General features: G+C 40.0%; 1 protein-coding gene across 1 annotated transcript in view; it reads right to left on the bottom strand.

Moving 5' to 3' along the window:
* The window catches only part of LOC122812417 (sialin-like), a 1,040,020-nt gene that overhangs the window by 823,932 nt on the left and 199,582 nt on the right, over nt 1-16,506 (bottom strand). The window contains exon 3 of the mRNA XM_044084807.1: nt 4,335-4,505. Coding sequence (XP_043940742.1) covers nt 4,335-4,446 — 112 coding nt within the window. The 5' untranslated portion in view covers nt 4,447-4,505. The remainder of the gene's footprint in view (nt 1-4,334; nt 4,506-16,506) is intronic.

Genomic DNA, 16,506 nt, shown 5'->3' with positions numbered 1-16,506 from the left:
TGTACAGGCCCTAGGGCCGATAGCCTAGTACCAACCTATGAACCTAAGCACCGCCCTCATCTCCAGGACACTGATATGCAGCTGGGTCTCCAAGGAAGACCACGTACCTTAGACTGCCGTTCCCATGCAATGCCCCCCCCCCCCACCAAAGCATGGAGGCATCCATGGTCACCGCGATCACAGATGAAGGATGAACATATGACCCAGAGGAAGATCCGGGGATTGAAGCCACCAGAGAAGTGAATCCTTGCAAGCTCAAGGTAACCAAACTGGATGAGATAAGGGTACGTCTAGCAGTGACCACTGAACCACCAGAGTCCACTGGAGGACCTTCATATGAAGATGAGCTGTAGGGATAAGGGTGATCGTGGCCGCCATGGAACTCGACTTTCAAAGAACAGACTCTGCAGGGGGACATTAGGCTTTAAGAATATAAGAAACATGATGTTGAAGAGATGAAATTTGTCTGGAGTTAGAAACACCTTGCATAGAGTGGTATCTAAGCAAGCCCCAATGAAGTTGAGAACTTGTACTGGATCCAAGTGGGACTTGTTGAGAGTTATGGTTATGCCTAGATGGTGAACGGTCTTGAGAAGAAGATCCCTGGCTTGGCAAAGTCAATGCCTGGAGGGAGCAGAAAGGAGCCAATCGTCCAGCTAGGGGAAGACCTAGAAGCCCTGCAGCCATAGCTGAGCAGCCATAATTGCCATCACTTTGGTGAACACCCTGGGGGCAGTGGTAATTCCAAAGGGGAGCACTCTGAACTGATAATGATTGGCTCCCAGCTGGAAATGGAGGAAGCTCTGAGAGTGCCTGTCCATTTTGATATGACAGTACACATCTTTGAGGTCCACCGAGCACATCCAGCCGTTTATCTGCAGAAAGGGCAGAATGGATTGGAGAGTGACCATCCGGAATTTTGTCTTGGCAACTGACGGTTTAAGACTGAAAGATCCAGGATGGGTCTTAAGTCTCCAGTTTTCTTTGGCAACAAAAAGAACTTGGAATAGATGCCTGATCTGGATTGGTCTGGGGGGAGAGGTTGAATTACTTGCTTTTCGAGCAGCTTGGAAATTTCCACTGCTGCCTCCTTCCAATGCCCAGGTGGGGTGTCCTGGAGATGTTTGGGAGGGACTGAGGCTTGAAGCAAGGGGACTGAGTATCCTCTGGATATTATTTGCAACACTCAACGATCATCTGTGATAGACTCCTAGGTTGTTAGGTGCATAGAAAGACGTCCCCTGACTGCTTCCAGAGATGAGCAGTCAGGCAACCCTTCAGGGCTGCTGCGAGGGTCTGTCCGGGAAGGAATCCCGAGACCCTTGGTTCCTTGGACCTCCTCTGCCACAAGGACAGAGTCTATTGTATCCCCCTCTGCTTCTGGGGGAAGGAGAGTCCTGAGTATTGTAGGAAAAACCCTGAGACTTTTGGAACCACATCTTCTTCACCCCACGCTGATTCCGGGAAAAGGATCATTGCGGGCCGAGAAGTGAATCCCGACAGCAGACAAAGTCTTCCCCATCTTTCTCACTCTGGACTAGGGTGTCTCTAAACGGTCTTACCAAAGGAGAGTGGAACCGTAATAGGGGACATTCATAAACTACTCCTTGAAGGGGTCCGAGAAAGTACAAAGCTGGAGCCAAGCATGACGCCTAATGACAATGGCTGTTCTGGCCTGCCTAGATGCACCTTCAGTAGTGTGTGAGATGAGCCTCATGGAAGTGTTGGATATCAAAGTTAGGGTGGCCATACAGGAGACTAACATCTTCTTCTCCTCTGCTAACATGGATCCTAGGGCAAAATCAGTGACCTCTTTCACCAGGTCCTGATGTAACCTGATGACGTGCCATGTAATTCAGCGCACACAGGGCAAACGTGACTGAGGCATAAGCTCGCTTCCCGAAATGGTCTATGGCCCATAACTCTCAGTCCAGCAGACAGACCGTGGAGCTCTCCTGAGTAAGCTCTTTCTTGGTGGCTGCTGCAACCACCATGGCATCTAACGGGGATCCCTTAGAACAGTGTTGCCTATCCAATGGGGTGCTGATAATTTTGTCACAGTGCTTGGGAATAGGCTCCACCATGTCTGGTTCCTTCCATGCCCTAGATGAAATTAAGTCCACAACAGGATCAGTGAGAAGGGACACCCAGGAGATAGAGGCTCCTGTGCCAAATGCCTCCAAGAACACCGACTCATCCGGGTTCGGTTTTTGGATAGACCACCCCCACACGCTGCTGCAGGATTTCTATGATGTCCCCGAAGGAGACATCTGGAGAGGTGACAGGCGGGAATCCTCCCCTTCCTCCAAGTCGGTGTCTTTTATGATGGATTCCGGTGGGAAGTCCAAGTGCCTCCTTTTACAAGTGTGTTTCTGAGGGAGCTCCTCAGGGGGTTCTCTGGAGAGGACTTGGAAACCTCAGGCAGCTCCCGGGGGGGGGGGGGACTCCCTGGGGTGGAGTGGTGACAGGCTGTTCCTGACAGGCCAGACTGAAGGATTCTGGACCAGAAAGAGAGGGAGCCAGGACGAACTCAGAGGAAGATAACATCAAGGGTCTCAAGGGAGCCAAGAGAACTCTCTCCACCACATCAAAAGTAGAGGGCGAACGAATCCCCAAAGCTGAGGAGAGTAACACCGGATCCGCCTCCTTCTGAGTCGACGGGGGAGCCGGATCAGAGCCTCCAGGCACTGAAACTCCTAGTGGAAGGGCCGACTCCAAAAACCTCGAAGCAGACACCATCCACTCAGATCCAGCACCAAGACTACAGCTCCGAGAGTCGGACAGCTCCAAAAAGGTCAAAGCCGAACCACTCAGCGCAATGGTCGGGGTACAGGTACCTGGAATCACCAGAGCCGACCTATCGATGCTGTGAAATCTCAGAACTAATGACTCCAAAGCCAGGGATCAGATCAGAGAAGGAGCAATGAGAAGAAAGGTAGACTGCATGCCCCCAGCCCTGGAGGGGGAGGGGGCAGGCAAGACAACTATCTGGATCTGGGTCCGGTTGAATCTCCGCATCATTCTGTCCACCTCAGCTTCAGAAAGCCTATGGGTGGTGCAGATGGAAGAAGCCACCAATCTGGGCCTAGAGTGGAGCTGGGGGGAGGCCAAGAAGGGGGATCAGGCCCGACAGACCTCTGGCTCTGGTGAGAAGCGAGGCAACCAGAGCCGAGGGGAACCAGACCTCGGATCTGGGCAGGATTTAGCCGAGGGCTCGGCCAAATAAGCACGATGAGGGAACCACTTTCTAGGTCGATCCCACTCCTTATGGCAGTTACTCTTCATCCCTGGCCTTCTTGGCGGGAGGTTGAGTCCCACAGGCCAGGGCGGAGAAGGATGAAGTGGAGGCCTCAGAATAAGGAGGGGGAAGTACGTCTTGAGAATGTCTGTTCTTCATGTTGATCAATGTGGGGGGGGGGGGTTGAAGCCCATGCAGATCGAGCAGGAGGTGTCCAGATGAGGAAGACCCAGACATACTACATACAGTGTGGCCATCAGAAGCTTGGCTTAGGGGTTTCAGCCATGGCTATAGGAACCCCCCCACACACACACACAGATAGGGAAAGCGAGAGCAAATTTTTTTTTTTTTTTTTAATAGAACCGATGCCTGAGCACAAAAGGAAAGAGGTAGGGTAAAATAATTGAGAAAGAGAAATGAAATAATCCCAAAAACTTTCACTCAATGCTAAGGAAACTCGGAGCTGACAGATCACACTGCTGCTTGAACGTGTGGCAAATGAGATCTGAGAGGAGAAGATAGACAGGGGTATTATGGGTAAGGGAAAAGCTTGGAGCTTGGCTCTGATAATGGAAAAGGTGGCAGAGTCAGATCTGTACCAGATCGTATTCCCACAGGTTGAAGATCAAATGAAAACAACTTCAGATCTAAAATTAAACACATGGTTAAAGTATGTGAATGTGATGTTATTTGAGACATTATTTTTGTCAGACAACATATATTCTTCTCCAAAGTGCCAAAGTGCCTTTCTTCCCCAAGTTGCTAGCACAAGTAACACAAATGAAGACATAGGTCATACATATATAGACAGACAAGTCAGGAAAAATTGTCAGCACAAAATGTAATTAGCTTACATGACAGTAAGAAAATGCTGACATCATTTCAGCAATACCAGACTGCATAAAATAGATTAGATGCTAAACTAGATACACAATATACAAAGTCATTACCACTCAGGCCATATGTTTAACAAACAAACTTCACCTGACTGTCTAAATTGTAACATATAATAATCCCAGCATACTATTTTAATGATGCAATTATTATTGCAAATATGCAGTTTATTTTATTTTAGTCTAAATGCTAAAATCTTTACCTTTATTTTGTTTAGTATAGCTGAGAAGGGGTTGACTTTCATTTTCTTCAGAATCTTCAGTTTGACAGTCGTCCGAGGTAGAATTGACTGAGACGTGACCAACTATGGCCATTACAACAGCTGGAAAGGAGCCAGTATGGCTTGATACAGTGGCTTTTCAGTCAAATGAACCTAGATGAGAAAAGGATAGGAGAAGTAACTGACTTTTTAAATTTCTTCGGCACATCACCCCTTGGCTCTCACCCTCGTACCAATCACAGTTTCTAAGCCTGCCCTATTTCTAAGCATTTTCATCACAATCAATAAAAGCAGCATTACTTCATTAGTCATATGGGGAGTCTCTCCAAAACTGACTGTTCCACAGTATCTGCATCTTTTCTTTAAACTACTTTACCATACTGTATTGCACAGTACAATACTTAAAAGCTAATGCCTTTCCACACTTCTCAATTACAGTTTTACTAACACATGCAAAGGGATTGCCTGCCTGAAATGTACTTCTGATGCAATACTGCTTCAGGTTTACCATCTATATATCCTTGCTCCTAGATGAGAAGCCTATTGCATTTCATAGTGAGCTCAAGAAGCTGCTCGGCTCAGACCACCTTACACAGTTTCTTTCTATGCTGCTTCTTCTATAACAAGAGTAGCTTTTTAGGAAGCTGACAAAAATGCATTTGAGTAAGTATATATGTGAAAGACTACTTTTACACCTCATCTGAAGTTCAGTTTTCTGAAATCTCTCTTCTTTTTACAATGTTACAAGTGGTGCACTATATCAACCCATTTTATATTGAAGATCCTCAACCTAGCTCCTAAGCCACAGCTTAAAAGATCAAAGACAATCTGTCATCAGCACTCTGCAGCTGCACACAGCACATGTATCTTACTACAGTTAGGTGCTCATGAAAATAACTTTTGTTCAAGTTATCACTGTTCTCCCCTGATCCATGTTGACAGTCAGACCATTTCTAGCCAATCAGCAGTTTTGTTCCCCTACCCCATTAACCAATGGGGAGATGGGAGAAAAAAACAAGGAGGCCATTATCCAGGAATGGTCAGTGAGATTTTTTTCTTAATCTCTAACTCACTTCACCTTATCCTTAACTCAATTCATCTTGGTGACCTGGCCTGCATGCTGCCAAAGCTGAGGCCAGCAATGTCAACCCACTGATGTGTGCAAATGTCCATGCAAGAACTAAATTCTAGCTACAGAGCTATGTGTTGTCTAGCAGACCCAAGTGCATCTGTCCAGCAGGTGTCGGTACTGAAGCAGACCAGGTAACCTCTGACCTCTCATGTGGGGAGATGAGGGAGCCTTAATAGTCAAGTCACACCCAACTCCCCATTCAGCTACTCCAGGCCTAGGTTGCAAGTTAATTCCACGTTGGTTGAGGTGTAGTTAAAGCTTCATCTCTCTAAACCATGAAACCAGCTAAAAAGGATTACTTTTAATCCACACATGCAACATATCTTCTGCATTCAACATTAAGTATAATCCAATAAGGAAACGCATTAAACTCTGCATGCAACTAAAAAAAACAAAACAAAAAAAAAAGAAGTTTGCACCATTCCTTTGAAACTTCTTTAGAATCTGAAAGTAGTCCTTCAGCATCCACAGAAGTAAGACCTTCAAGCCCTTCAGTTTAAAAACAAATCTGGTGAACACATCAGTAGCCAGCATGAAGAAAGTATACATTCATTTAAATTTTTTTCTCAACAACAGATATTCATACACTCATGTTACTACAGATGTCAGTACAGGTCAAATGGGGGAAATTTTTATAAATAGTCTATCCATCTCACAGTACCTCCCCGGTAATGCACTAAGGTACATACCTTTGTCTTGTTAGCTTACTAACAACTAGGCCAATGTCAACAAAATGCCAGAGCATAATGTTCCCCTGCTCATTATACTGCAAATACTTTAAAAATAATTAAAAAGTCAATCTCTTTGCAGGGGCAGAGCCTCTTGCAAACGTGATGTGGGGGCAAACTCCCACACCCCAGATTATTAAATAAACTAACTTTGAGTTTGCACTAACTCTGAAAAGAAGAACATATTTAATACATTTTCTCTGAGCTGGTACAGGAACTGAGTTAGTATTTTAAGAAATGAAGGACATGGGGGGGTGAGGTCTCCACAATCAGAGATGCAAAACTATGTTCCTTTGAAGTTTTTTCCCATCAGTTTCTACAAGGATATAATGGGCAGTGGAACAGTAAGGCCAGGCAGCTGTTCATGATAACTCCAATGACTAAGTCAAAGCAGATCCATATTGTTTGCACAAAATAGTATGCAAGTCGTATTGGTGATAAATGTAAAAAACTAAAAACTAGTAGTCTTAAAACCTCAGTGATGAGCTCAGTCACAATAATTTCCAAAAATAATGAAACCCCGGTAGTGTTTAAAAGCAACAAGCCTTTATTCATCACAGACAAGTGATCTTCAGTAAAAAAAAAAAAAATTAGAAATACTTTAGAATGTTAAACATATCAGCTTTTATACACTTAGAAGTAGGTATGGAAAATATATGGATTATTTAATTTTAAACCAGCTTAGTCCAGGCAAACAATATAAACAGGGCTGTAAAAGTGCATTTAAAAACAGCAAGTACCCACCCCACACACAACTACTGATTAGATCAAACTAAATCCCAGTTAAGGAAAACACTATCTATTTGCAACCACATGCATAATATACATATACAACGACTCACTTTTAACTAAAATCGCTTTCAGCTAACTAATGCAATAAAGCCTTCATCAGGTCTGATACAAGAACTAAAATTATATACATAAGCAGATTAAGTAAAAAGAGCTAGCTAGGTGGATAAGAAAAAACACACATAGCTACCTAACCATAAACATTATCTAATTAGAACACTATAAATATAAATATATATCTGTATAATAATAATATCTAATAAGCATCCATCCATATGTATTGGTGTACATAAAAACTAAGTTATTTACAGCTCAGAAAAAATGTTGGTGCTTTACAGGCAACAGAAAAAAAAAACTGTCATGAAAGTTTTCATGTTTACAGCCCCCCCTCCAAAGAAAATGGCCAAGTTCTCCTTAATAATGGCTTTAGTTGCACTGAAATCACAGGTGTAAGCTAGAATGCAACTGTCCTTACTTTTCTCTTCGTTTGGGTACGGTGGCCTCGTTGCATAATTCTACCAAGAGGCCTATTCCACATAGGGTCATTGTTAGTTTTAGAATCTCTAATGGGATGCAGGATCATATGTAACACGTTTGACTCATATCCTCTGGTTAAGAAATCATTTTGTTCAAGATCATTCATAGTTTTGAAAAAAGAGGCCAAATCTGTGTTAATGCATGCTAATCTATAGCCTTGTGATTTTATTACATTGTGCCTAGTTTTTACTGGATATATACTGTCTCTGTGAAGTAAGTAGTTCACTCTTGTTGGTTTCCTGTACAAGTTACTAATTGATCTTCCTCTGTTGTAACATCCCTGTACTCCTCTCTTATCAGACCCATTATCGAATACAATGTCCCTTCAGCATGTACCTTGCCAAGTACATGCAGCAGCTGGAGAGACCACAGATGTTTCTGACAAGGAAAATTCAGGGTCTCAAACATCTACCCTATACAGATAGGCTAAAAGTAACTAAACATACATATATAAAAGTAATTAAACATATATATATATATATATATATATATATATATATATATATATATATATATACACACACACACACACACACACACACACACACACACACACACACACACACACACACACACACATTCTACACATCATTTTTTATTATTTTAGTATGGCTAGTACCTAAAAACATTTCCTCACAAATTCCCTAAAAAAAACTTTACAGATGTTGTGGCAGCTTACATTAATTCAACACACTCTTAATAAAGCAATAGTATTCCACGGTGGTGCAGCGGTAGCGTTGTTGCCTCACAGCAAAAGGTTCTCCCGTTCAATTCTCAGCTAGTGTGCGGGGAGTGCCTTCTGTGTGGGGTCTGCATGTCCTCCCCGCGGGTCGAGTGGCGTTACAAAAGACATGCGTGAATGAGCGTGCCTTCGTTGAAGATTGGGCGTCGAGCTGGCAACTCTGCACCGTGAAAATCTACTGCCAATCATTAGCGGACCGGAGTTCCGCTGTGGCTACGCCTAACCGGGAAAAGCCGAAAGACAACAACAACTTAATAAAGCAATAGCAGTCAAGTCCTGATTTTCTGAATGCATTTAATTTCAGCTGCCAGAATAATTCTTTTTTCTCCAAAACACTACTGACATCCCCTTTAAGCTCATCCACCTCCACACAGTCCAGAATTATAAATTTAAAACCAGGATGTCTGGGGTGTTCTAGTAAGTGTTTGGATAAGACGTTCCTCTGGCATTTACACCTGATGTCAGAAAGATGCCCTGAAATCCTCCCTTTCAGTTTATTCATAGTCTGAGCTACATAAATTGCAGGGCAGGCATTACACTTGGCCCTATATGCAACTTTTTCAGTATTACAGTTACCACCTGCTGAAGATTTCACCATCTAGGAAAGATCCACCTTACAGACTTTTTAAGATATGGGCACTCAAATGAGTAGCACTCCATCAAATACTCAGAGAAAGTACAGTTAGGTGGCCCACAGATTTTAGTGCTCATGTCATTCTGGTGTTCCTTAATTTTCATTTCCACATACAGTGGATATGAAAAGTTTACAAGCCCTTGTTAAAATGCCAGTTTTTTTTTTGATATAAACAAATGAGACTACAATAAATCATTTCAAAATTTTCTCACCTTTAATGTGACCTATAACCTGTACAATTCAATTGAAAAACAAACAAATCTGTTAGGGGAAAAATATAAAAAATAAAAAACGTACAATAAGTTGGTTGCATAAGTGTGCACACCCTTAAACTAGACTTTGTTGAAGCACCTTTTGATTTAATTACAGCATTCAGTCTTCTTGGGTACACACCTGCCATCAATTAAAGAGACTCCGATTAACCCCAAATAAAGTTCAGCCATCCTAGTAGGATTTTCCTGACATTTACTCAGTTGCCTGCTACAGCAAAAGCCATGGTTCACAGAGAGCTTACAAAGCATCAAAGGGATCTCACTGTTGAAAGGTATCAGTCAGGAGAAGGGTACACCCAAATTTCCACAGCATTGGATATACCATGGAACACAGTGAAGACAGACATCAAAAAGTGAAGAAAGTATGGGACAATATAGTGACGTTGTAAAGAACTGAACATCCCTCCAAAATTGATGAAAAGATGAGACAAAAACTGGTCAGGGAGGCTGTCAAGAGACCTACAGCAACACTGAAGGAGCTGCAGGAATTTCTGGCAAGTACTGGTTGTGTACTACATGTGACAACAATCTCCCATATTCTCCATATGTCTGGGCTATGGGGTAGGGTTGTAAGACAGAAGTCTTTTCTTACACAGAAAAACATCCAGGCCCAGCTAAAATTTGCAAAACAATACATCAAGTCTCCCAAAAGCATGTGGGAACATGTGTTATGGTCTGATGAGACCAAGGTTGAACTTTTTGGCCACAATTCCAAAAGGTACGTTTGGGGCAAAAACAACACTTCGCATCACCAAAAAAACACCATCCCCACGGTGAAGCATGGTGGTGGCATTATCATGCTTTGGGGTTGCTCTTCTTCAACTGGAACTGGGGCTTTAGTCAAGGTGGAGGGAATTATGAACAGTTCCAAATACCAGTCACTTTTGGCCCAAAACCTTCGGGTTTCTGCTAGAAAGCTGTAGATGAAGAGGAATTTCACCTTTCATCAAGACAATGACCCCAAGCATACATCCAAATCAACAAAAGAATGGCTTCACCAGACGAAAATTAAAGTTTTGGAATGGCCCAGCCAGTGCCCAGACCTAAATCCAATAGAAAATCTGTGGGGTGACCTGAAGAGGGCTGTGCACAAGAAATGGGCTTGCAATCTGACAGATTTGGACTACTTTCGCAAGGAAGAATGGGCAAATATTGCCAAGTTAAGATGTGCCATGCTGATAGACTCCTACCCAAAAAGACTCAAATGCTGTAATTATATCAAAAGGTGCATCAACAAAGCATTAATTTACAGCTGTGCACACTTATGCAACCAGCTTATTGTACATTTTTTATTTTTGACTCTGAGCTAATGGAAGTGGAAAATTTCAGAACGGAGGTTGAGTTACTTATGTATTGGATAAACTCAGTGAGTTTAGATTTGTCACCTTGCCAGACAATAAATACATCATCCATAAAGCACAGGTAGCTGGTCATAAATCTCTGGTATTCGCTTTGCAGCACAAATTCCTCCTCTTACTTGCTTAAGGCTACACTGACCAGACTAGGGGCCATAGCTGCACCCATAGCTGTTCCTCTCATTTGTTTGTAAGCCTGGCCATTACAACTGAAAAAATGTAATTCACCACTGAGTCTATTAGTTTTCCCAAGCATTCAGTTTGCCCTTGTGTAGCACGGTTATTTCTGCTATAAGCCACCATAGCCGCTTCAATACAGTACATGTGTGGTAATACAGTGAATAGGGCTTCAACGTCAATAGTTACCAATATGCTTTGTTCACTCACATAAACTTCTTTCAGTTTTCTTAAAAATCACGTGAATCTAAAATAACAAAGGAGTTATTTTCAGAAAAAAGGCTGTAGAATAAAACCTTAGCATATGGCAGTGGCCTCTAAGTGCAATAACAGGTCTGTAAGGTGGATCTTCCCTAGATGGTGAAATCTTCAGCAGGTGGTAACTGTAATACTGAAAAGGCAGTATACAGAGTCAGGTGTACTGACCCTATGTAATACTGAAAAAGCTGTATAACTATATATACCAACTCCAGGGTCGCACGACATTGGGGAGGGGGACAAATCCCTGTTATTTGCCTTGAATACTGGTTTTCGATCAAATGGGTTTAGGTCAAATGTTTTTTTGATCAAATGAAGTAGACCCGTATATTTATAGTGTTCTAATTAGATAATGTTTATAGTTAGATAGCTGTGTGTGCTACACCTTTCCCTAAAGCTGCTCTGTTGGGTCTTTAAGAGACAATTACCTAGTTAATAGCAACTCCAGGAAAGACCTCAAACAAGAAAAGATGTGCTTTTTCTATGGTTACTTTTGATGGCATTACTGAGGAAGTCATTTACAAGAATCTACTTACAACTAAATAAAATGGTATGCATTTGTCTCCATCTGATGAAGTTCTTCGAAACGAAAATGCAGTGTGTGTTGAATTGCGTTAATGTGATGCGTTTTACTGGTGGACTGAAGAGTCGCTTTAGGTATTTTCCCTTTTGATGGACTGAAAAGTCATTGTTCATTAAAGCATAGTGTGCTGTTAAGGATTTGTGCCTTCTTCGATCTGTTCTGGTTTTAGTACTGTTTGGTTGGTTTTCGGAACAGTGATTCTTTTTTGTTTTTATTGTGTGTGTATTTTCTTGTATCTATATAGTTAGTTCTTTTTACGTATCTACCTATGTATATCATTTTAGTCCTTGTCACAGACCTGATGAAGGCTTTATTGCATTTGTTAGATGAAAGTAATTTTAGTTAAAATACAGTCTTTTTATATGTATGCTATGCTTTTCTTAATACCTGATTTTGGAATGTGGGTTGTAAATAGATAGGTAGTGTTTTCCTTAACTAGATTTAGTTTGATCAAATCAGTAGTAGTGTGTGGGTGTGGGTACTTGCTGTTATTAAGTGCACTTTTATGGCCCTGTTTATATTGTTTACCTGGAATAGGCTGGTTTAAAATTAATCAATCCATATATTCCCACACCTACTTCTACTATGTGTATAAAAGTTGATATAAACATTTTAAAATATTTCAGATTTTTTTTGTTACCAAGGATCACTTGTCTGCGATGAATAGAGGCTTGTTGTTTTGGAACACTACCTGGGTTTCATGAATTTTGGAAATTATTGTGACTGAGCTCATCAATGAAGTTTTAAGACCACTAGTTTTTCAGTGTTTTCATTTTTTTCCCTCAACACTCTTGTTGGTGAGGTTGGAACGAGAAAAGATTCCTGTAGTTGTTCATTTTTTTATACTGGTGATAAATGTCATTCAATTCTCTGTCCTTCTTCTCAATGATGAGCTTTACACTGGACGTACATGTAGAAACCTCAAAGAAGAAAATGTTGGGTGATCTTAAGGTTCAAACACAATGATATTTATTTCTGTCTGTAAGTTGTGCCATGTGAATACAAACAGCATAGCTTATGTGAATTCACTAGATTATTAAAACGTACCTGTTTACTACTATTAAATAATGCAAGCTTCATTGCATCATAATTAAAAGACAACCACAGACTAACATATTTGTCAATAATCAGAGGTCTGTTCTTAATGAAACATACTAAATTACTGTCATCATTCATTCTCAGTGATTCAAAAGAATTCATATTTATTTGTCACGTAAACTTTTTGTCATAAAAATATGTTATACTTTCATCCCTCATATCTGGTCTCAGCTGCTCTAAAATAAGCAAGGTAATTTTTTTAAAATTCTGGCATTGCTTGGTGTGTTTGTACAATGGTTTGCCACTCTTTCACAAAGGGGGGTGATGGTCTTTCCAAGACTGTCACATACTGTACATTTGAGCATGGTTAACTGTGTAAGTTATGCACAAAGTATCTATGTAAAGAACCAACAATAACATCCTATAATGCACTGACTACATGACATAAATATGCATTGTTTACACTGAAAACATGGAAATTTCCATTTTCTTTTTGAGGATTTGCTGAAACACAATTACTATCCCTTTCAAAAAAAAAAAAGAAAAGATTTGAGATTCCTGGCTTTTTATTCACAATAAATAAAAAATAAATATTTTATCCTTGACTAACTTATCTTTTTTGTAACTCATTAGAACTATCCAACTTTTTGTAATCAAACTCTTACCTTCTTTGGAATCATTGGAAAATGTCAAAACATACGGCATCTGACTTACCTCCTGCTTTTACATGGCTGCAACTAATATTTGGATTTCCTCACAAATGTTAGAGAATTAATATTTTCTTGAATTAACTTGTCAAAATAAGCTCTCTCCTTAAAACCCTTTCTTTTTTTTATTTCTTTCACCTTCCCTTGGCATACAATATCTTCACTGGTTAACCTAGAGGTTCTGACCAACTGACTCTTAATAATACCATTCTTGGTATGGTACTGGTGTACAATGGAAAAGTCCATTATTTGTTTCCATATACTTCTTTTTTAAATATCTTTCTACAGAGTTTATTATCTGTCATAGTTGTATATACCTCAAGGTCCAAAAATTTCAAACTTTTTTAATGCTTTTTCAAAAAAATAGAATGAACCATTCAAAAATTCAAAAAATGTCTGTAATTCCACATTAGTAGAATTCCACAATAGAACAATTTTACCAACAAAACAACCATAATATAATACTTGCTGGAAGTAAGTGGACGGGAAAACTATCTGAAAGTTCCATGATACCATTATTAAATTAGTGAAAGTAGGTGCCATCAGGACACTTATGGCAACCCCACTTGTCTGCCAAAAACGAAATAAATATTCCTAAAATAATATCTAATAATTGAAAGTAAAATGTATGTTAACCGATGCTTGTTTTTCTATCAGAATTTGTCTAACCATTTCTATGTCCTTTCCATGGGAATGGAATTGCATAAAGACTCAATAGCAGAGACACAAAAATAGTATTTTCTGTCATTTCCAAATCTTTAGCCTGATTAACAAATTCAAAAGTTGTATTTTAAAATATGCATGATATTATAGCTTTAAAAATGTTCCACAAAGGAAGCCAAAGATAATGTTTTTGAATGTCTCACTGTCAAAATATATCAAAAAGGAGGGTATGATTAAAACGTGTGTATTCTAAGGATGCCAAAAAAAAAAAATAGGCAAATGTAGAATTTAACTGTCAGGAAAGACAGGTGCTTTTCCAAAAATACTTCCTTTTAAAAAATACTGTAAAACTATATCAATATTTTGATAACATTTAACTGTATTCTATCAATTTCCTTACAGCACAGTTCATCAGACAAAAGCTCCTGCATTTTTGTTTGATAACTTGTGTCTATTAATACCAACAAACCACTATTGTCTACTACCATTATTCTCAATTCCTTGTTTGTGATTAACTCTAAGTGCCTTTCTTTCACCACTTGACAAATTATAAAAATGCTTACTATTCTTACATCCATGCATTACACAATACTAAGTACACATGTATATACAATCAAGTCCACATTGCTGCGTATTTCACACTTGGCTTTGATAGTCACCCATATCAAGTGACATAAAACTAGGAATTAGAATTAACAACTGGAACTGTCTCTGCAAAATGTCTGACCTGTGGAATGTCTGAAACATTTTCTGGAATAGAATCAGAACTTTGAACATGTTCTGGAATGGAAACTGTGTCTGATTCACTCTTACGTTTGAAGTTTGCATCACAGAAACAATGTTGTTATGGTGATGATGATTCTGATAGAGGAAGGAGTTTATGGTTCCTCCTATATTCTACACCTTCGGAATCTACCAAGTAAGATATTGGCTCTGCACAGATGCCTGTAATCTGTCCAGTTCAATCAAAAATTTTCGTTGTCTGGATTCATACGGTCTCTTCCTTCCCTCAATGGACAAAGCAATCTGCTTGATCTGTCGTAACTAGATTTTTGGATATTACACTTCTTAACCAATTGAGCTTTGATGGTTTAATTGTTCTAAGGTTTAGGCTTCAATAAACTGGAAGTAATGGGTAGCATAGTTCTAGTTTTCCTGGAAAGTAGTTTTTGGGCAGGTGAGCCAAGAACATCATCATGAGGTATGTTTCTGAGATTAAGCAAATTCAAGAACACATCAGTATTATCTCGCTTTGACCTTTCAAGTAACTGCTTTGCACTTTGTACTGCACATTCAAGCTAGATCATTTGACTGAGGATATTCAAGACTACTAGTGACATGTACAAAGCCCCAGTCTTTTGCAAATTTCCAAAACAACTGGCTAGTAAACAGAGTACCATTGTCAGAAAGAAGTTTGTGTGGACTACCATGAACTAAGAAATGACGTTTCAGCTTAGTAAAAACACCAGTGGATGTTAGGTTAGGTAGTAGATCAATCTCAAACCAATTCAAATAAGAGTCTACCAAAACTAAGTAGTGTTGATTGTTCCACTCAAAGATTTCAGTTGCAACTGTTGACCACGGTATTTCAGGAAATGGACTTAGATGAAGTGGTTCGCTTTGCAAATGCAGTCTAGTACTATTGAATACTGAACAAGATAAAAGTACTTTATAAATGTCTTCTGGTAATGAAGGCTAAAATACTAATTCTCTCGCTCTTCTTTTAGTGGATGTAGAGCCTGGGTGACCGCGATGCAAAATCTGGATATATTCTTGTTGTAAGAAAGCAGGAACAACAATTTTAGGACCCTTGAAAATAATGCCATCTTCCATCCACAATTCATCTCTGTAAGGAAAGTAGGTTTGCACTTCAGGTGGTACACTAGATTGCTTTGATGGCCATCCAACATTAATGCAGTGAGTGAGCTTCTGCAAACTTAGATCAGTTTGACTGTGTTCTCTCAGCTAATCAAGTCTAGTGGCAGAAAAATTACACACTGACATCACATCAAAGTCAAACTTTTCTGCGTCAAGCTGTTCTTTCATATTTCTGGGAGATCTGGATAAGGCATCAGCCAGACAGAGCAATTTGCCTTTCGTGTAGACCATTTTGAAATTGCACTTTTGCAATTTAAGCATTATTCTTTGCAATCTCACTGGAGCAGAATACATAGGCTTCTTTAGAATAGTAACAAGAGGTTGGTGGTCAGTCTAAATCTAAATAGCTCGACCTTAAATATAATCATGAAACTTAGAACATGCAAATACTATTACCCAAAGCTCCTTCTCAGTCTGATTATATTGCATCTCAGTTTGGGTTAGTGCTCTAGATGCACAGGCTACTGGTATGCCGTCTTGAAGTATTGCGCCAAGACTAAATTTTGAAGCATCACATGGAACATTAACTGGTTTGTTTACATCACAGTACCGTAATGTAGGCGGGGGTGGCAATTTTCTGCTTAAGGTCTTTAAGTGCCTTCTGGTGCTGTTCCAAGCATGACCATACAACATTTTTGCATGTTAGCACTCTTAAAGGTGC

Source organism: Protopterus annectens, chromosome 1.part1 (assembly GCF_019279795.1).
Source record: "Protopterus annectens isolate FY-2018-M chromosome 1.part1, PAN1.0, whole genome shotgun sequence".
NCBI classification, from domain to species: Eukaryota; Metazoa; Chordata; order Ceratodontiformes; family Protopteridae; genus Protopterus; species Protopterus annectens.
Note: the sequence above shows the minus strand (reverse complement) of the source record. Positions and strands in the feature narration are given on the sequence as shown.